The following is a 22,895-nucleotide window of genomic DNA, read 5'->3' on the forward strand; positions in this document are numbered from 1 at the left end:
AGGTCTCTTACTTGATATATGATTTGCAAATGTTTCTCCCATTCTTTGGGTTGTTGAGTTTCTTGATGGTTCTCTTTGAAGCACAAAAGTTTTAAATATTGATGAAGTCCAGTTTGTCTCTTTTTTCTTTTGCTGCACATGATATAGCTAAGAAATTACAGTCTAATCCAAAGTCATGAAGATTTAATCCTATGTTTTCTTCTAAGAGTTTTATGATTTTAGCTCTTATATTTAGGTTAATGATACATTTTAATATTTTTATGTGGTGTGAGGCAGGGGTCCAACCTCATCCTTTTGTATGTGTATATCCAGTTATCAGAGAACCATCTGTTGAAAAGATCATGCTTTCCTCACTGAACCGTTGTGGCACTCTTGTCAAAAATCAATCTACTATAAATGTAAGGGTATCATAAAAAAATTTTATTTGACAAATAAGTATTATAAAAAAATTTTATTTGAAATGCATTTCTCTAATGAAATAAAGAAACTTGATTTCATTAGTTAAACATTTAAAAATAAACATTATTTTCCATTTACTGAATCTGAGTGACTCCATCAATGGTAAGATGCATTATTATTTTATTTATATAACTATTTTATTCACATAACTAATATAGCAAAGATAGAGATGAACCTAGGTCTGGCTGACTCAATGTCATCCTCTTTGTTTACAAGATACCAGAAGTGACCTGTTCAAAACAAATGACTGGCCTTCCCTCCCTATCCTAATCACAAAACATCATTTGAACACTAAAATAACACTGTCCAAAAAAAAAAATTCTATCCTGCAACAGCCTGATTTTAAGCCCTGTTTCACAGGAAAAAAGACCACTGCTTGGATAGGATTTCCCGTTATTTATTCACTCTGCAGACAGCTGAGTACAAATCAGTGTTAGTGAGAGACTAAAGTGGGGACTTAGAGATAAAATCTTTATTTAAATTAAGAGATTTCCATTCTAGACCTCTTAACCACTATTTATGCCAGAGATGTGACAGAAATATTGGCCTATCTATTATTCTTCCTGTCTCTCTTGGAATTAACTGACTCCTTTTTTTTCTTCTTTTTTGAGGAAGATTAGCCCTGAGCTAACTACTGCCAGTCCACCTCTTTTTGCTGAGGAAGCCTGGCCCTGAGCTAACATCCGTGCCCATCTTCCTCTACTTTATATGTGGGACACCTACCACAGCATGGCGTGCCAAGCGGTGCCATGTCCTCACCCGGGATCTGAACCGGTGAACCCCAGGCCGCTGAGAAGCGGAACGTGTGAACTTAACCGCTGTGCCACCAGGCAGGCCCCTAAATGACTCTTTCAATCCCCTTGAATAGTTAGAGCAACATTCCAAGATCTAAGTTAGCCAATTTCCCATCCAGGACAAAACCATAAGAGCAAAATGGTCATGTTTTCCTTTAAATGGGACTTTTAAGTTACCTCTTATTTTCAGTCTATTCATTAGTAGGTTCTAGGAAATAGCTAAATCTGCTGAGAATCTGCTCCCATTGCTATGACCTCACTAGTAAAAAGAAAGGCTCTTTCAAAAGAACTTTGGCACTAAGCCCAGAGAACATGGATTCTATTCTCACCTTCACTAAGTAAGCACTAGTACAGTTATCTAGGTGAGAATTAAACCCTGTAACTCTATGTTGTAGTTAAACCATTCTCCAGCCACCTGAAACAGAATAATTAAAGCAAAATAATCTTTATTGCAGAACTTATCTACACCTGCTGCTTTAAATACACCGCTGGTGCTGGGCCCTATAGGGAGAAAAAGGGGATTAGATAACCAGAACACAGAGAAGAGCCCCATAGTCAAGAGGGTCAAGAGAGTCATAGTTGAAGAGAATACGATAAAGCATAGGATCAATATCTACTACACAAATAAGTCGTTCCTGAGAAAAAAAACTGTCTTCTACATTCAATAATTTATTCTAAGTTCTCCTTTTCTTTCATTTGTATAACAAATATCTGCTAAATTCTATTACATACCAGGCACTGGAAAATCAAAAAGGAATAAGGAAGATAAATGATCCTGCATTCTTGGAGCTTATAATCTAATAGGGAGACAGATAACAAATGAGAAAACAAATATAGTAACTATAGATTACAGAAAGAAATGAACATGGTGCTGCAACATAGAATAAAGGGAGGGACCCTCTTTGGTGGGACAATCAGGAAAACGATTTTAAAGAAAATTATATTTAAGCTGATACTGACATTAAGCTCACCCTTAAAGGATAAGAAGAAACCAACCATGGGAAAAGAGTTTGAAGAGCTTTTCAGGCAATGGGAATAATAAGCATATTATTCTCTTGTGGGAAATAGCTTGGTATATTCTAGGATCTGAAAGAAGGGCACCACGACATAATACAGTGAATAAGGGAAAGATGGGCACAGATAGATGGGGAGTGATGGGGTAGTTAGGGATCACGTAATTCTTAAGAGTCAAGGTAAAGAGTTTATAGTTTACTCTAATGATACGCCACTGAAAGGTTTTAAGTATGATCTAGTTTAAATTATAAACTCACTTCTGTTTTTACTCTCTTTTTATTGTATGGAGAGTGGATTGGAAGGGAGCAAGAATGGAAGTGGATAGATATGTTAGGCTACTGCAGTAGTCTGAGCAAAAGACAACAGTGGCATGGACTTGAGTGATGGCAATGGAATTCGGAGAGAAGTAAGATATATTTCAAGAATGGAAATAACAGAACTTGGAGATGGATTGGATGAGGCACTGAAAGAAGGAGAGGAATCTAGGATGACTTCTAGGTACCTTTTACTTATCTGATAAGGTCAACAGTAGGATCCTAGAAGGTACTATTACCCACATGGTAAACCAAGCCTTGACATTTTTTTTCTAGAGTGAATAGAAAGATTAAACTTGCTCAAGCGGATAAATTTTCAAGCAGATAAATGATCAGGAAAAGCAGTGGGCCCCATTCCTTTGATTATTACATATCCATAAATCATCTCACTCCTTTTGAACATGGAAAACATTTGAAACTGAAGTGATGAATAGGTGGGTTTTCCTAGATGACATACTTACAGAATCAAATGCTACAGACAGCGTTGTTTATTTAAACTCTGCTGAATAAGGCTTATATCATTTTGACTCCTAGACAGCGAAGATTTTGCAGAATTCTTCAGATGAGTATAAATTTAATGGTAAAGAAAAGAGTTGACCCCACTGCAAATGTGGAAATAATAAGAGCACAAATACATTTCACCTACACTCAAGAAATACCATTTCTTGTCAGCAATATATTGTGTATACTGAGTACTCACCAACATGAATGGGGGCTGGGAATAATCCATATTCATGCTCTCCTGGAGTGTATTCCAGCTTCTCTTTCTTTAATTGGATCAAACGGCTCTTTGGGCTGTGGTCAGAAAAGAATTAAAAACAGTCAGAGGCAATGAAATTTCCTCCTGTGGTCAAATATAGAAAACAGATCACTCTATCAAGAGTATTTGTTTTATCAGTGACTTAAACCTTAAATGCCTATTTTTCGGGGGAGGGATACCAAGTACTTTCATATATTTTTAAAATTTACATTTCTGGAATTGCTTTTAGGAATTAGACATAAGAAAGAGCCTCATTAGCACTCTCTAGCAGTTTTGCAAAAGGAACCTAAATTTCAGATCTAATCATAATGATTACCTTAGATTTGGTTAATAATTTATAGATTAAAAAGTACTTTCACATATTATCATTTATAACAATCTGTGAAGCAGGTAAGAGGAAATGTTAGCTCTAGTTTACAGATTTGAAAACAGATGCTCTATGAGGTTAAGTGACTTGACTTAATTTTAGTGGCTGGTAAGGAGATTTAAGAAGAAAATCTCAGTTTCTTGTTCAACTCCTACTCACTCACTAGTCTATTTTATTTCACAATGTCCCTATAGGCTTACCTCTACCACTCTTCTTTCTTTTTTTTTTTGAGGAAGATTAGCCCTCAGCTAACTGCTGCCAATCCTCCTCTTTTCGCTGAGAAAGACTGGCCCTGAGCTAACATCTGGGCCCATCTTCCCCTACTTTATATGTGGGACGCCTACCACAGCATGGCGTGCCAAGCCGTGCCATGTCCACACCCGGGAACTGAACCAGCAAACTCTGGGCTGCTGAAGTGGAACGTGTGCACTTAACTGCTGTGCCACTGGGCCGGCCCCTCTACCACTCATTTTAGTGGTCTGTGTTCCTAATGTTTGGTATGAAATCAATCTCAGGAGATTTCACAAATATATACTAGGAAGGGGGAAAAAAAAGGAAAAAAGGAATTGAGAAAAACAAGGAAAGAAAAAAGGGCTTCAGGAGAGCCTCATTTAGTCTACTCTGATTTTATTTTGTTTAAAGCTCCAATAAATAAGGTAAGGCTGATATATTTCTTGTGTCTATGAATTACAGTATACTCCCTTTTAAAAAACAAGTCTAGTCTATTATATTTTGTAACAAATAGGTATACTAATATACATTTTGCAGATGAGAAAATTGAGGCCCAAAGAAGTAAGTTATTTGTAGAAACTCAAGTTCTTAAATTTGAAGACTGATTCTTTCTAGTGGATCATTCATTTATTTATTCAACAGTTACTGAGCACTCATTGAGTTCAGGTCGTGTTCTAAGTGCTAAGAAGCAGTGGGGAATAAGATAGTTTACATTCTACATGGGTAGACGGACAACAAGGAAATAAGAAAACAAAACAAAACAAAAATCAGAAAATAATAAATGCTGCGAAAATAATTAAAAAGTGATGAATAGAGAGTAATTTGGGAAGGTTTCTAAGGAAGCGACACTAAGCTAAGACATAATGTTACTGAGATATCAGTCATGAGAGGATCTGGGAAAGGAAGGAAGATCAGGCAGGGGAAATAGCTGGTATAAGATCAAAGTCAGAATGAGATTGGAGAATTAAGGAAAAGAAAATGAGGCTAAAGTAGTCCAGATGAAGTTGGAAACTAGGTCATGCAAAGTTTTTAAAGCAGTGGTAAAGAGTCTGGGAAATAGTTACAAAGAGGAAAAGGAAAGATAACAGATTGCTCTACTTATATCTAAAGACCACTTTTCTCATTTAAAAAAACTTACCCAAATAATCATTGTGAACAGAAAAACTTTTTAATCCAAGTAAAAGTTACATTTCTTCATTATCAGTCAAAGTCAAATAGATCAACAAAACAACTGTGTTTGGAACCAAGCACTCTGTATGAAAGAAAAGTTGGTCTATATCTTATTAGATTCAAGATTTACCCACACTAATTAAATAGAGAACATAAAAAGTTTCATTTAGCTAAACAGGAATGGAAGCAAAACTGACATTTTACTCTGTTGCTCTTAGGATAAGCAAGCACATAACAGTAGTCGAGGGAGAAAATACTTGGCACCATGAAGTGAATAAACACACAAAACCTAAAATTTAAGGTCAACTTGCATAGTTCTAGTCCCCAAAACAAATGAAACTTTGAATACATCCTATCAATTACTGACTGACTCCCTAACAAAACAATTTTATCCTTGACTTTGCAATGCTGATGTCTAAGATACATGATACCATATGGATATAATGATCATGTAAGAAATTGCTTTTTTAGTTCGTGGCCAAGTCTGATTTTGGTTTTCATTTAGGCATGGCTGTTTATTTCCCTGTTGGTGACAACAATATGGGAATCTCTCTCTTGTTTTTAATACTCTGTTCTTTGTGAGCTCTCTAGAGTGAGTGATTAACAGAGAGAATTTGGTTGTCTTTCTCAGTTTGTCTTGAAGCTTCTGAACACTCCTGGCATTTTCTGTGGCATTCACTTGCTTGTGTGCCACTTACTAGTTCAAATCACTCAGGAGAAAAATCTTCATACCTGCAGGAATGAAGAGTAGCCATTTCAGATACAGAACTGCCATAACTTATAGTAAGCCAGACAGCAGGTTTCTGTGATAGCTGTTTACTTTTGACCTATGGCTGAAGTTGCAAAAATGAGACTACTAGTTCTATGTATACATATATAAGTGAAAAAATCCTTTTGCTTTTCTTATTAAAAGAAGGTAAAGTTGCCTTTCATAATGTCCTATTTATAAGTAACCCATTCACTATTTGTGGCCAGCTTTCTTTCTCTTTGGTAGACTACTAGTTTTAATAATTTTATCATTTGGATGCAACACAGGGATATTTAATTCAAACACTGGTGGAAAATCCACCATCAAAAGGAGAAAAGTATATAACTATTTAAGAGAAAAATAGAAAAAGGTGAGGTTCCTAAGAATCATTGTTGATTGCTATTATGTTTATCTTAAAATATTGTCTATAACCATTTCTTGGCTTTAGGCATTTATCACTTTATTTTCAAATCTTGTCACCTATAACCTGGGCCCCAAACTCAAGATTATCAAGCAATTAAGATGTCTTCTATACTCAAACTATCTTTGAAGTTTCCCTGAGGGCTGCTGAGTCACAGCAAGGGCTTGCTCCCAAACTGTATAAAAAAGGAGGAAGGGGGGATTTCTGGTCACATTTTAATGAACATATCACTATTCTAAGAGCTGTCCTGTTTGTCAAACAAATAATACAAGGAATCTGTGAATCAAAAAGAAGTTCAAGTTCCCTAGGTTAATTAAATATAAAATATTTTCTTACTGTGAATACGTTTTAGCTATTGTGTACTTTTAAGGTTGGAGAAAAGCACAATAATGTTCCTATTAGTCCTAGTCCTACTGGACTGGAACAGAAACTGTCAAAAACTTTATCCTCTTTATCAAGGAAGAGTTTTCTTTTCTAGGTTTTAATATCCTTGTTAGTTGGTGATAATCATAACACACATTTTATTTGATGTATTAGAAGAATCTGGAGAATTGTCAGTCCCTTCTCTTTCTAGAATATGTTTTCATTCTCTGGTTAAATCTTTATGAATGATTATACAAAGACTCTTCTTCCATTCATTATAATATTATTGGTAATTATAATAGGTTAACCAAAGCTACTTATTCTTATCATCTAAAGGTGGTTTCTGATTTTTTCATACAATTCCCTAAAAGCCTCAACTACGAGCAAAATCTGAGAATGCTGGAAGAAACATCAAAAAGGCCTCAGTAAATGAGAAGCATGGGTACAGATCTCCCTGTATTAGCTGACACCATCACCTCAGACAACTGTTAGACTGTAAAGGTGAAAGAGAGAATTTTCAGGGAAAAGTAGATTGCTTAACTCAAGACCAGCAAAACAAGAATTAATTACCGAGGACTGAACAAACAGATTTAATTGTGGTAAACATTGTACTTTTAATGAGCGTATGATAAAGATCTTTTCTTTCTTCTTAATCTAGTTCTCCTCTACTATAAGTTTCTTTCCTGTGTGTCTTCCTTTACTTTTACACAGAACACCTCTGGTCAGCAAATATGAGGAGGTTTTTCCACACACCAAGCAATTCTCTGCAACACCAGCTGTGTGTCCTACAATTTAACTCAATTCTAACACCATCTACCTGGAGACAGTGTCAGATCACACAGGTTAAGGGCTGAGTCCCACAAGACTGCTCCCACTCTACTTCAGATGCCAATCGCAAGTATTAGGTCCCCAGGTTACCGACAACTTCTGTCCGATTTGGCTACAAATCCAAGATTCCCATGACACTCTCCTCAGGTTTGATTAATCTGCTAGAGTAGTTCACAGAACTCAGTGAAACACTTACTAACATTTGCCAGCTTATTAAAGGATGTGATAAAAGATGCAGATGAACATCCAGATGGAAGAAATGCATGGGGCAAGGTATGTGGGAAGGGGCGCAGAGTTTCCCTGCCCTCTGTAGGTATGTCCCTCTCCCTGTACCTTCAACTGTTCACCAACCTGTAAGCTCTCTGAATCCAGTATTACTGGGATTTTATGAAGGCTTCCTCACGTAGGCATCTTCAATTATTAACTCCAATTTCTAGACCCTCTCCCCTCTCTGGAGGATGGGGGTGGGGTGGGGCTGAAAATCCCAAGCTTCTAATCATGGCTTGGTCTTTCTAGTGACCAGCCCTCATCCAAGAGCTATTCAAGAATGCCTCATTAAAAGAAGAGATGCTCCTTGTGTTCTTATCACTTACAAAGTTGCAAGGGTTTTAGGAGCCCTGTGTCAGTGATGGAGTCAAAGACAAATATTAGAACAAGAGATGCTCCTTGTGTTTTTATTACACAGGAAATCAAGAGGGTTTTAGAAGCTCTGTGCCAGGAACTGGGGGCAGAGACCAATATATATATATTTTCTATCATCTCACAGTTCTTATACTTTTCATGACCATGTAGTTAATTATGTAGGTTCAATAAGATATATAATTGGATAAACTAAATTCATAACCATGTATAATCTTGTTTAATTTTGTATGACAAGATCTCCAATATGGAAAAGAAGTATACTTCACAAGCGTACATGACACCTGTAAAGTCCTCTAAGGAAACTGGCCTGCCATTTACTCTCTGGGTTATGAAATCCCACAAGTTAAAGGGAGTAAGTAACGTAACTTCTTAGCAGGTTCAGAACACTGACAAATCTGGAGACTTTAAAGAGGATTCCCCCACAGATATAGGTCCTCCATTTGAAACTTGATAGAGGTAAGTTGGAAGCTTTTTGGTTCCTGATCTTGGTAGGTGAGTTGATAAGGGCAATAAAATACTTTTTTTTTTGGTTTTGTTTGTTTTTTTTTGTGAGGAACATTGGCCCTGAGTTAACATCAGTGTGAATCTTCCTCTATTTTTTGTATGAGGGATGCTGCCACAGCATGGCTTGATGAGCAGTGTGTAGGTCCATGCCAGGGATCTGAACCTGTAAACCCCAGGCCACTAAAGTGGAGCACACGAACTTGACCACTATGCCACTGGGCTGGCCCATGAAATACTTTTGACACACAAAAGCAAATTAAAACTTTCATAAAGGTTTCCAAGCAAAAGTTGATTCTGAAGCCTCAGAAGTATGTTACTCTAGTTGTAGTAACCACAAAGACAAGGAGACCTTTGTGTATTAATCAACATTGTATATTAAATATATGTAAATAAAACTGGTCAAATAAACATCAAATTAATGATACTAGATCAGAAAATTAGTAAACAAATTCACCTTAGAGGTAGAGACTTAACTACAAAGAGGGACTGTGAAATTAAAATTACACCTTGTATGACAGCCATTTTGGATAGGTTACTGACTCCCTAGTAATTTTGTCCCTAATTTTTGCAATGCTGATGTCTGAAGAGATGTGATGCTATGAAATTTGTGAATATGATAATCAAGTGAGAAAACTGACGTTTTTTCCCACCAAGAACAGACAAATGTAAACATGGTATTCTTGTTTGTTTGTTTCACTGAAATACCTATTAAATTTTTCATATGAAGAGTACTTCTCTTAAAGCCTGGATTGACTTGCAACTTTTTTGGGAATTACATATTTTTTTCTTTTTCTTTGTCTCTAGTCTTCCTTGAACAAAGACAAGCTTTGGGCTGGCCCTGTGGCCGAGTGGTTAAGTTCGCGCCCTCCACTGTAGGCGGCCCAGTGTTTCGTTGGTTCGAATCCTGGGTGCGGACATGGCACTGCTCATCAAACCATGCAGAGGCAGCGTCCCACATGCCACAACTAGAAGGACCCACAACAAAGAATATACAACTATGTACCGGGGGGCTTTGGGGAGAAAAAGGAAAAAAATAAAATCTTAAAAACAAAAAAAGTTTCTATAGTAAAAAAACAAAGATAAGCTTTATTAAGCTTATGTCCTTTTTTTTTGTCGGTTGATTACAGAAACGAATCATAGAATAAGTTCTAAACACTAATGGATTAGCTAGACATTGCTCATAGTAAATGGTTGAGAAAGAACTTGGGAACAAATCTACAGATTAGGAGATGTACATAAAACTTTAAGCCACTATGGTGACAAAGGAAGTTTCTCAAGTGTAGTTGGAATTCAAAAAGCAAACGAAAGCCCCTTCCTAGCAATCTGTATATTTTCAGCTAATAGCCACTAAAATTCTGACTAGAATTATAAAGTCTTTGTTACATTAGCTAAAAGCAGAACTACTGAAACATTAAAACATAAAATCAAGCAGAGAAGACTTTTCATCAAAGACAAAATGGACAAAGATTAAATAAGGAAAATCAATTGCAAATTCCTAAATATAAACATCAGAAAGCTAAGAGATCAAAAGGGATACTTGTCATAATACCATTCACTGATAAATTTTGCTACCCATGTCAATAGTTATTCAAATATGAAAACTATAAACTAATCACTCAGATAAGAAAACTATGAGGTACAAGGCAATGAATGATATGTTATAAGGGTTATTCTGAATAAAAAAAAACAGGTGGATTTATAGGTGATCTTTAAGAAATAAAATATTGTTCTCATAATTCCTTGCACCTGGATTCATGGCATCTATCAGAAAATCATAGTACATGCTAATTTGGCTCTTTCTCATTTTACTCAAATGCTGTTTCCATACTAACTTGCAATAAAATTGGTTTGAACAGGATATTTCATGCTCATCTTGTGCTTTCCCTGACCCAACCTGAATCAGACATTCCTCCAAGGAGCTCTAGTGTACATTTTAGTGGGAAATGGTATTTAGCAACCAAACTCTAAATACTAAGTATGCTCACTACTAGTGGGTTATCACTGTCTCTAGTCTTTTTCAGTGAAGAGAGCTGGAGAAAAATGGGAATTTCATATGGTTCAATGATTAATAAACAAGCAAATAAATAAATAAAGGTATGTAGGGGTTCTGGTTCAAGATGGTGATAAAGGAAGATCCTGAACTCACTTCCTCCCACAGACACACCAAATCTACAGCTACATATGAAACAATTTCCTTTGAAAGAATGCTAAACTATCTGAGCAACTCCTGCACACTGGGCAAACAAGATAAAACTCACATCAAAACAGGTAGGAGACGTTGAGACACAACCTTACCACAAACCTCACTCTGGGAGCAGTAACCCACAATTGAGAGAGAACTCACAACTCTGAGCTTCTCCCTGAGGAGCAAAGAGTTTGAACCCAACAACTGGCACGCCAACTTTTAAGACCTGCACCTAAGAGATGGGCCCCTGAAATATCTAGCGCTGAAAGCCAGTGGGATTAGTGCCCATCAGACTCACAAGACCATAGCAAACTGAGAAACAGTTCTTCAAGGGCTCGCATGGACTCACTATGACTAAGCCCCCAGGGCACAGTGTAGAGGCAGCTGACTGAAACACACCCAGTCTTTCTGTGACAGTGGCCTATTTGCATATCTTAAAGCTTGGGCCTGAGGGACAGACATTTAATTTAACACACATCCAGGGGCAGATAGAAATACTCTCCAGACTGTGGAGTCTGGTGGGTGGCATCTTTGTGCACTTGATCTGCCTCTCTCCAGGTCAATGGTATCTCACAGAAAGGAGCTTGTGCACATATCTGGAGCCCTGTTCTTTGCAGCAGCTGATCAGGGGACACCTTTTGATCACCTGGCTCTGGTGGCCACTGGAGCTTAGGTTCACAGGCCCCAAAGGACTATAATAGAGAAACAGTTCTTAACAAGCTACTCTCCCATGCCACAACACAGAGGCAACAGACAGAAAGCTCAGTCTTTCCACGAAAGAGGCCTATTAACTTATCTTCATAAATGCAGCCTCAAGAGGTAGGCTTCTGATTAAACACACTTAAGTAAACTTAACAGACATACAGAAGATTCCATCCAAAAGCAACAGAATACACATTCTTCTCAAGTTCACATGAAACATACTCCAAGACAGATCATATGTTAGGCCACAAAACAAGGTAAATAAACTTAAGAAGGCTAGAAGCATATCAAGCATCTTTTCCAACCACAAAAAAATAATTACAAGAAGAAAGGTGGAAAATTCACAAACATGTAGAGATTAAACAACATGCTACTAAACAACCAGTGGGTCAATGAAGAAATCTCAACAGAAAATTCAAAAAAACATCTTGAAACAAATGAAAATTGAAATACAACCTATCAAAACTTACAGGATGCAGCAAAACCAGTTCTAAGAGGGAAGATCATAGTAATAAACACCTACATGAAGAAACAAGAAAGACCTCGAATAAACAACCTAATTTTATACCTCAAGGAGCTAGAAAAAGAACAAACAAAAGCCAAAGTCAGTAGAAGGAAAGAAATAACAAAGATTAGAAAGGAAACAAATAAAATAGAGACTATAAGGACAACAGAAAAGATGAATGAAACTAAGAGAGAGTTTTTTGAAAAGATGAACAAAACAAACCTTTAGCTAAACTCACCTAGAAAAAGAGAGGACTCAAACTCAGAAATGAAAGAGCAGACATTACAACTGATACCACAGAGACACAAAGGATGGTAAGATACTACTATGAACAATTAAACACCAATAAGTTGGAAAAGAAATGAATAAATTCCTATAAATTCCAACCTACCAAGACTGAATCATAAAGAAATAGAAAGTGTGAACAGCCTGATTACTAGTAAGGACATTGAACCACTAATCAAAACTTCCCAACAAACACCACAACTAGAAGCACCCACAACGAAAAATATACAACTACGTACTGGGGGGCTTTGGGGAGAAAAAAATAAAATCTTTAAAAAAAAAACAAAAAACTTCCCAACAAACAAAAGTCCAGGGCCAGATGGATTCACTGGTGAATTCTGCCCAACATTTAAAGAAGAATTAATACCAATCCTTCTCAAACACTTCCAAAAAACAGAAGGGGAGGGAAGACTTCCAAACTCATTTTACCAGGCCAGCATTACCCTGATATCAAAACCACATAAAGATACTACAAGAAAAGAAAATTACTGGCCAATATCCCTGATGAACATATATGCAAAAATCCTTAACAAAATATTAGCAAACCAAATTCGACAATATATTAAAAGACTCATACACCATGATCAAGCGGCATTTTTTCAGGGATGCAAACATGGTCCAACATCTGCAAAATCAATCAATGTAATATGTCCCAACAACAAAATGAAAGATAAAAATTATATGATCATACGACCCAGCCATCCCACTACTGGGTATCTATCCAAAGAACTTGAAATCAGCAATTCCAAAAGTCCCATGCACCCGTATGTTCATCGCAGCATTATTTACAATAGCCAAGATGTAGAAGCAACCTAAGTGCCCATCAACTGATGATTGGATAAAGAAGATATGGTATATACATACAACGGAATACTACTCTGCCATAAAAAAGGATAAAATCGTCCCATTCACAACAACATGGATGGACCTTGAGGGAATTATGTTAAGTGAAATAAGCCAGACAGAGAAAGATGAACTCTGTATGACTCCACTCATAGGTGGAAGTTAAACATATAGACAAAGAGAACCAGTTGGTGGTTACCAGGGGAAAGCGGGGATGGGGGGAAGGCACAAAGGGTGAAGTGGTGCACCTATAGCATGACTAACAATAATGTACAACTGAAATTTCACAAGGTTGTAAACTATCATAATCTTAATAAAGTTAACCCCCCCAAATTATATGATCATATCAATAGATGCAGAAAAAGCATCTGACAAAACTCAATATCCACTTATGATAAAAACTCTGAACAAAGTGGGTATAAGGCAATGTTCCTCAACATAATAAAGGTGATATATGACAAGCCTGCAGCTAACAGCATACTCAATGGTTAAAGACTGAAAGCTTTTCCTCTAAGATCAGGAACAAGACAAGGATGACCACTCTTGCCATTTTTATTCAACATAGTATTGGAAGTCCTAGCAAGAGCAATTAGTCAAGAAAAAGAAATAAAAAGCATCCAAATTGGACAGAAAGAAGTAGAATTTTCTCCATTTGCAGATGACATGACATTACATATAGAAAACCCTAAAGACACCAGCAAAAAAATGTTAGAACCAATAAATGAATTCAGTAGAGTTGCAGGATACAAAATCAAAATCAGTTGCATTTCTATACATTATACACACTATCAGAAGGAGAAAGTAAGAAAATAATCCCATTTGCAATAGCATCAAACAGGATAAAATGTCTAGGAATAAATTTAACCAAGGAGGTGAAAGACCTGTTCACGGAAAACTATAAGACACTGATGAAAGAAATTGAAGGAGGCACAAATAAATGGAAAGACTTTCCATGCTCATGGATTATAACAATTAATATCATTAAAATGTTCACACTATCTAAAGCAATCTACAAATTCAATCCAATAAAAATCAAACTTCCAATGGCATTTTTAGCAGAAATAGAACAAACAATCCTGAAATTTCTATGGAACCACAAAAGATCCCAACTAGCCAAAGCAATCTTGAGAAAGAAGAAAAAAGCTGCAGGCATCATGCTTTCTTAATTTCAAACTGTATTACAAAGTAATGATAATCAAAATAGTATGGTATTGGCATAAAAACAGACACATAGATGAATGGAACAGAACACAGAGCCCAGAAATAAAGCCATGCATGTATGGTCAATTAATTAATGAAAAAGGAATAAAGAAAATGCATTGGGGAAACGGCAGTCTCTTCAATAAACGGTGCTAGGGAAACTGAACAGCCACATGCAAAAGAATGAAACTGGATCACTATCTTTCAGCATACACAAAAATCAACTCAAAATGAATTAAGACTTAAATCCAGGACCTGAAATCATAAAACTTCTAGAAGAAAATAGAAACAGTAAGCTTCTTGACATCAGTCTTGGCAATGACTTTTCAGGTTTGACACCAGAAGCAAAGGGAACAAAAGCAAAACTAAGAGGGATGACATCAAACTAAAAAGCTTCTACACAGCAAAGGAAACCACTAACCAAATGAAAAGGCAACCTACAGAATGGGAGAAAATATTTGCAAATCATATCTGATAAGGGGTTAATATCCCAAATAGATAAAGAACTCATACCACTCAATAGTAAAAAGACTAACAATCTGATTTAAAAATGGACATCGGTTCTGAAAAGGCACCTTTCCAAAGAAGACATACAGAAGATCAGCGGGTACATGAAAAGGTGCTTAACATCATTAATCATCAGGGAAATGCAAATCAAAATCACAATGAAATATTATCTCACACCTGTTAGAATGGCTATTATTGAAAGACAAGAAATAACAAGTGTTGGCGGGGATGTAGAGAAAAGGGAATCCTTGTGCACTGCTGGTGGTAATGTAAATTGGTGTAGCCACGATGTAAAACCTTATGGAAGTTCCTCTAAATTAAAAACAGAACTACCATATGATCTAGCAATTCCACTTCTGAGTATTTATCCAAAGGAAATGAAAACACTACCTCCAAAAGATAGATTCACACCCATGTTCACTGAAACATTATTTACAATAACCAAGACATGGAAACAACCTAAGTGTCCATTGATGGATGAAAAAAGAAAATGTGTTATATATACATATATATGTATTATATATGTTATATGTGTTATATATGTATATATATACACACACAATGAAATATTATTTAGCCATAAAAAAGAAGGAAATCCTGTCATTTGTGACAACATGGATGGACCTTGAGGGCAATTACGCTAAGTGAGCTAAATCAAACAGAGACAGACAAATACCGTAGGTTCTCACATACATCTGGTATCTAAACAACCAACCAAAAAACCAAACTCAGATACACAGAACAGATTGGTGGTTGCAGGAGGTAGGGGAGAACAGGTGGGTAAAATGGGTGAAGATGGTCAGAAGGTATAAATGTCCAGTTATAAAATAAATAATTCCTGGGGATGTAATGTATAGCACATGGTGACTATAGCTAATAATACTATATTGCGTATTTAAAAGTTGATGAGAAAATTGATCTTAAATGTCTCATTACAATAAAAAAATTTTTAACTGTGTGGTGATGGATGTTAACTAGACTTATTGTGGTGATCATTTCACAACATATATAAATATCATATCATTATGTTGTACACTTGAAACTAATATAATGTTATGTCAACTATATCTCAATAAAAAACGTATATAAAACTTAGAAATTCAAAGTATACAAATTTATACTATACCTATAAGGTTAATCCAATGACACATTGTTTATTATTCATCTTCTCACATTCTGTATTTACCGTCTTTCAACAAAGAGAACTCTCCTGCCAACAGCATCAATGTATTTACTCATTTGCTCAAACTTACAAGACTCACAAAGTAGTTCCCTCTAGCCCTGGTGATTTCCTGCCAATATTTCTTGGTGAGCCTTTTCAAACACAGATGGAGTTTAAAATAACTGTACAACAAAAATCCTTGAATCCACCACCTAGAATTTATAATTAGAATTTTGCTTTATTGTATATCTCCACTCAAAATATCCCCTTCCCTTAACCATCCATCAATGATGACTTTATTGTTCTGAAAGGATGCCAGAAAGTAAGGAAGTGTTAAAAAATGATAGGACCAAACTTGAAAGGGCTGCTACTGGCCAAATCTGGGACAATATGAGCATGAAAATGAATAATGATAATAATGGATTATAATCCATTAAATAAAGTAAGAATCTGTGAGTTGATACTGACAATAACTAAGAGCGAAGACAAAGCTCTTCCTTGTACTAGAATTCCAATTAATAGAGGTATAAAGTGATAGAGGTAGAAAATAACCATTTTACAGTAATATCACAGTAATTACTGATTTAGACAAGAATCAATAATAGATGCTAAAACTATTGGGTAAAAGTTTGATAAGGAACAGGATATTTACATACATTCAAAGCATCTCTCCAAATATTACTTACTTTTATGTAGGACAAACTTTAACTTCACAATGAAAACCTCCTGGATGTCACAGTGACCAAAAAATCAAAGGTAATATCATCAACGGCAAAGTGATTATCATATGCTTACTGATGTGATTCACAGAGAAGAAAATATCACTTTTGTGGTATTCACACTAAAAATGCAGAATCTTAATCTATTCATGAAGGAATAGCAGGCAAACTCAAATCTAAGGCCCTTCTATGAAACAACTCATACACTCTTCATAAATGTCAGTATGATGAAAAACAAAAGCTAAGGAAGTACTCCAAATTAAAGGACAACAAAGAGACACGACAAGTAAATGCAATGCACAATCATATGCTGGATTCTAAATCATGAGAAATTGTTTTAAAGAACATTACTGACAATTAGTGAAAAGTTATTATGAACTGTGTATTAAATAATAGTATTGTAATGATGTTAAAGATCCTAAATTTAATATCTGTGCTCTGTTTATATAAGATAAATGTCCTTGTACTTAAGAAATATGTACTAAAATATTTACAAGCAAGAGTCAAAATGTCTACAGCTTTTTATCAAATAACTGAGAAAAAATACGTCTGTCTGTGAGAGAGAGGAGACAGGGAGGGAGGTAGAGAAAGAAATGTGGGAGAACACCAACATTTGATGAATCTGAGTGAAGAGTATATAGTGTTCTTGTATAATTTTGCAATCTTTTTTAAGTTATCATGGACTATGCATAAAAACAGACAATAAATATATGATATACTTGCAGAAAACAAACAAATTTACTTACTTTGGTAATAAGAATTTACTTAATGTTTAAATGAGAATAAAGTTCTTTAGCATCAGATAACCTCAGGAAAGATAGCCCCAAAATCATACTGAAAGGTAAAGAAAACCATATTGGCACTAAAACACTGTTCTAGCGAAAAACATAATAGAACATATTTGTAAACATTGTTGTGATTTGAATCCCTAACACTTTAGGACTATGACATAAATGGAATTAAACATAACTGACAAATGAGAACGTATGTAAAAGCTCTTTGTAAAAGTCAAGGGAGAGTCCAAATTGTAATAATAGTCGATCATAGAAACACTTTATTTTATACACACAAACATACCACAAACTTTTCAACACAAAATTTGGCATTTACTACATTTTAGAATGTCTTCCTTTGGTGAATATGAAAAGGATAAAGTGAAATAATAATTTCTTTTTTTTTTAAGATTTTATTTTTTTCCTTTTTCTCCCCAAAGCACCCCTGGTACATAGTTGTATATTCTTCGTTGTGGGTCCTTCTAGTTGTGGCATGTGGGACGCTGCCTCAGCGTGGTTTGACGAGCACTGCTATGTCCATGCCCAGGATTCGAACCAACGAAACACTGGGCCGCGTGCAGTGGAGCACGTGAACTTAACCAATCAGTCACGGGGCCAGCCTCAATAATTTCTTTATCTATTTGTTACCAAGTAAGAGTGCAGATGTTGCTCTTTGCATTTAAAAGTTTTCTAAGGAGATTTTAGGTCATATATTTTAGGAATTTAGGCAGTTGGTTCTCTTTCAAAAAATACAAAAAAGATTGCTAAGTTCTATAAGGCATACAAGACAAACAAAGCATATCCACGGCTAAAAGAAACTTATAGTGTGGTGGAAGAGCAGATGTATGCAAATTTCCCTAGACCACATATTAAAATGTGATAAAACTCATAAGATGCCATTAAGCTTTAAAAATGGAAAAAGAAAAGTAAAGTTAATTTCAGCTAGAGGAGAATTAAGGAAACTTTTTTTAAACGAAGGAACATTATAGATTTTGAATAAGGTTTGAAAGGAGGAGTGGGATTTGGCAAGTAAAAGGGAAATGGGAAGGTAGCTTTTACCACTTAGAGCAAACACCTAGGACAAGCATCAAGAAGAAAGTGTAGGATGGAGAAACTGGGGAAAACGATGAGAAATTGTAGCTAAAGGAATTAATATGTAAGGAGTATAATTAAAGATAAGACTAAAAAAATAGCTTACACTAGATCACAGTGGGTCTTAAATATTATTTAAGAATTTTGGATGTTATTATGTAGGAACTAACTGTATCTCAAAAAAAATCTGAGAGCGATGTAAGCAACATGGCAGAGTTAGCTGTTCCCTTTGTCTCTCCCCAATTGAACTACAACTAAATGGACATTCACTGATCAACAGAGGATACTCACACAGTACACAAGGCCAGAGAGATCCACGCAGCTATACATCCGAAGGGGGATGGACTACCCCTAGGGAGGTGGTGGAGATAGGTGAGCATTCTCTGGCCCCTGAGCAGGCCTGTGCATGCATGTGACTGCTCTCTTGGCTAGAGTGTCCACAGTACCACTGCAGCCTCAAGGGTGGGAGTGTGCCTCAGCGCAACTGAGGGAACAGGTGACAGCAACCCTGAGCCCCCATATGATCGCTTTCCCATCAGTGGGAGAACACACAGAGCTGCTGTGATCCCAAGGAGTGGCCCAGGCTCAGACACAGTGGAGAGGCCCCACCCACCAAGCACAACGGCCACTACAACCTAACAGGAGGCGGCAGTGGATCTGCATGCACAAGGGAAGAAGTTCTCGGGTGCTGCAAAGCCCCTAGTACTGCTGGGGATCTGAAGGTGGAAGGGTGTCTAGGTGGAACTGTGGGAGAAGGTGGCAGAAGGCCTGAGATCCCACGCGATCGCTTTCCTGTGGGGTGGGAGAGCCCACAGTGCCGCCGTTGTCCCAAGGAGTGGCCGAGGCTCAGACCTAGTGGGCAGGCCATGCTCACCAAACACAACAGCTAGCGTGACTTAGGAAGGGGTGGTGGTGAATCTGCGTGCCTAGGTGAACTATTTCCTGGCTGCCAAGAATTCCCACAGTACCACTGGAGCCCTGAAGGTGGGAGCCTTGGCGGGACTGTGGGAGCAGGCAGTGGTAGCCCTGAGCCCCCATGTGATTGCTTTCCCATTTGGTGGGAGAGCCCACAGTACTGCTGTGGTCCCAAGGAGTGGCCCAGGCTCCGACAAGCACAGCTGCCAGGGATCATGGTGGGTTCAGAATACACAGTTCCTGGCCCCTCCCCCCCAGTGGCAGCAGGTGGAATCTGCTACCACATACTATCACTATACAAAGGCATAAATCCACCCCATCAAATAGTATGAAGAAGTATATTAATACTCCAGACCAGAAGGAAAAAGATATACACTCAGAAATCAATCCTGAAGACAGAAATTTACAGTCTAAATGACAGACATTTCAAAATAACTATCATTAAAAAAACTCAACAAGTTACCAGGAAACTCAGAAAGACAGTTCAATGACATCAGGAATAAAATTAATGAATAGAGGGAATTATTCACAAAAGAGATTGAAACTATAAAGACAAACTAATTAGAAACGCTGGAGATGAAAAACACAATGAAGGAGGTAAAGAAAAATCTGAAGTCCTTAAATAACAGAGCTGATATTATGGAGGAGAGAATTAGCAATCTAGAGGACATAAATATATAAATGCTTCAGATGGAGGAGGAGAGAGAACTAAGACTAAAAAGAAATGAAGAAATTCTCCAAGAATTATCTGACTCAATTAGGAAATGCAACATAAGGATTATAGGTATTCCAGAAGGAGAAGGCAGGGAGAAAGGAGCAGAGAGCTCATTCAAAGAAACAATAGGTGAGAAATTCCCAAACCTGGCAAAGGAGCTGGAATTACAAGTAAAAGAAGCTAACTAAACTCCTAATTACATAAATGTAAAGAGACCATCTCCAAGGCATATGTTACTAAGAACAAATATGAAGGGCAGGAAGGCAGAAGAAAATAATCAAGAAAGGAACCCCATCAGGCTTTCAGCAGACTTCTCAGCAGAAACCTTACAGGTCAGGGGAGAGTGGAATGATATATTCAAAATTCTGAAAGACAAAAACTGTGAGCAAAAATACCTTTACAGCAAAAATATCCTTCAGATATGATGAAGTAGTAAAAACATTCCCAGATAAACAAAAGATGAGGGAGTTCATAGCCACAAGACCCCTCCCTACAAGAAATGATCAAGAAGGCTCTCATAGTTGAAAAAAAAAGAAAGGGTTTACAAAGCCTTGAGCAAGGAGATAAATAGGCAGAGAAAATCAGAAAATTGCAACTCTCTATCAGAAAAAGTTAGCTAACAATTACAACATTAAAGATAAAGGGAAGGAAAACATCAAGAACAAATATAATCACTTCATTTTAACCACAAACTCACAACACAAAACAGAGTAAGTTGTGAGAACAACGACTTAGATGGGGAAGAGGAAAGGGATGGAACATGCTTAGATTGAGGAAATAAGAGGCTATCAGAAAATGGACTATCTCATATACAAGATCTTTTATACAAACCTCATGGTAACCACTAAAGAAAAAATAAGAATAGAGAATCAAATGATAAGCAAAGAGAAAACCATCACAGAGAGACATCAAACTGCACTGGCCGTCCAAAATACATGTGATGAGAAACAGGGAAATAGAGAACAACCGAAAAACAAGTGATAAAATGGCAGCATTAAGCCCTCATATATCAATAATCATTCTAAATGTAAATGGATTAAATTCTGCAATCAAGATACAGAGTAGCTGGATGGATTAAAAAACAAGACCCAACAATAAGCTGCCTCCAGGAAACATCTTAGTTCTAATGACAAACACAAGCTTAGAGTGAAGACATGGAAGACAATACTCTAACCTAATGGCAAATAAAAGAAAGCAGGTGCTGCCATACTAATATCAGACAAAGCAAACTTTAAGATGAAAAAGGCAGAGAGAGACAAAGAGGAGCAGTACACAATGATAAAAGGGACACTCCACCAAGAGCACATAACAGTTATAAATATATATGCAACTAGCACAGGAGCCCCAAAGTACAGAGAACAACTATTAACTGACCTAATAGAAGATATTAAGAGGAATACAATAATAGCAGGGGACCTTAAGACCCTACTTAACTTACATCAATGGACAGACCATACAGACAGAAAGTCAAAAAGGAAATAGTGGATTTAAACGAAAAGCTAGACCAGATGTACTTAAGAGATACATAAAAACACTCCATTCAAGATCAGAATACGCATTCTTCTAAAGTGCACATGGAACCTTCTCAAAGATAGACCATATGTTGGGACACAAGGCAAGCCTCAATAAATTTAAGAAGATTGCAATCATCTCAAGCATTTTTTCTGATCACAATGCTATGAAACTAGAAATCAACTACACGAAAAAAGCTGGGAAACTGACAAACACATGGAGACTAAACAACATGCTACTGAACTACCAATGAATCATTGAAGAAATTAAAGGAGAAAACAAAAAATACCTGGAGACAAATGAAAATGAAAATACACCATGCCAACTCATATGGGATGCAGCAAAAGCGGTCCTAAGAGGGAAATTCATAGCAATATAGGACCACCTTAACAAACAAGAAAAATTTAAAATAAGCAATCTTAAACTACACAGAAGAGAATAAGAAAAAGAACAAACAAAGCCTAAAGTCAGCAGAAGGAGGGAAATGATAAAAATCAGAGCAGAAATAAATGAAACTGAAACCAGAACAAACAGTAGACAGGATCAATGAAACTAAGAGCTGGTTCTTTGAGAAGATAAGCAAAATTCACAAACACTTAGCATGAGTCACTAAGAAAAAAAGAGAGAAGGGTTCAATAAAGTTAGAAATGAAACAGAAGAAATTACAATGGATACCACAGAAATACAAAGGATTAGAAGAGAATACTATGAAGAAGTAAATGCCAACAAATTGGACAATCAAGAAATAAATGGATAAATTCTTCGACTCATACAACCTCCCAAAACTAAATCAAGAAGAAACACAGAATCTGAATACACCAATGACAAGCAAAGAGATTGAAACAATAATCAAAAACCTCCCAAAAAGTAAAAGTCCAAGACGAGGCAGCTTCTCTGGAGAATTCTCCCAAACATTTAAAGAAGATTTAATACCTAAGCTTCTCAAACTAGTTCAAAAAACTGAAGAAAAAGGAACACCTCCTAACCATTGTAAGAGGGCAACATCACCATGACCCAAAGCCAGACAATAACAAGACAAAGAAGGAAAATCTACAGGCCAATATCACTGATGAACACAGATGCAAAAATCCTCAACAAAATAGTGGCAAACCAAATACACCAATACATTAACAGGATCACACACCATGATCAAGAGGGATTTATA

The 22,895-nt window shown here is 36.6% G+C and overlaps 1 protein-coding gene across 9 annotated transcripts in view; it reads right to left on the reverse strand.

Annotated features, from left to right (window-relative positions):
- The window catches only part of ASH1L (ASH1 like histone lysine methyltransferase), a 199,998-nt gene that overhangs the window by 59,421 nt on the left and 117,682 nt on the right, over positions 1-22,895 (reverse strand). For all 9 annotated transcript variants that reach the window (XM_070497868.1, XM_070497871.1, XM_070497869.1 and 6 more), the window contains one exon: positions 3,282-3,376. In XM_070497868.1, the coding sequence (XP_070353969.1) occupies positions 3,282-3,376 (95 nt within the window). The remainder of the gene's footprint in view (positions 1-3,281; positions 3,377-22,895) is intronic.

The sequence above is a fragment of the Equus asinus genome, chromosome 25 (assembly GCF_041296235.1).
Source record: "Equus asinus isolate D_3611 breed Donkey chromosome 25, EquAss-T2T_v2, whole genome shotgun sequence".
NCBI lineage: Eukaryota > Metazoa > Chordata > Mammalia > Perissodactyla > Equidae > Equus > Equus asinus.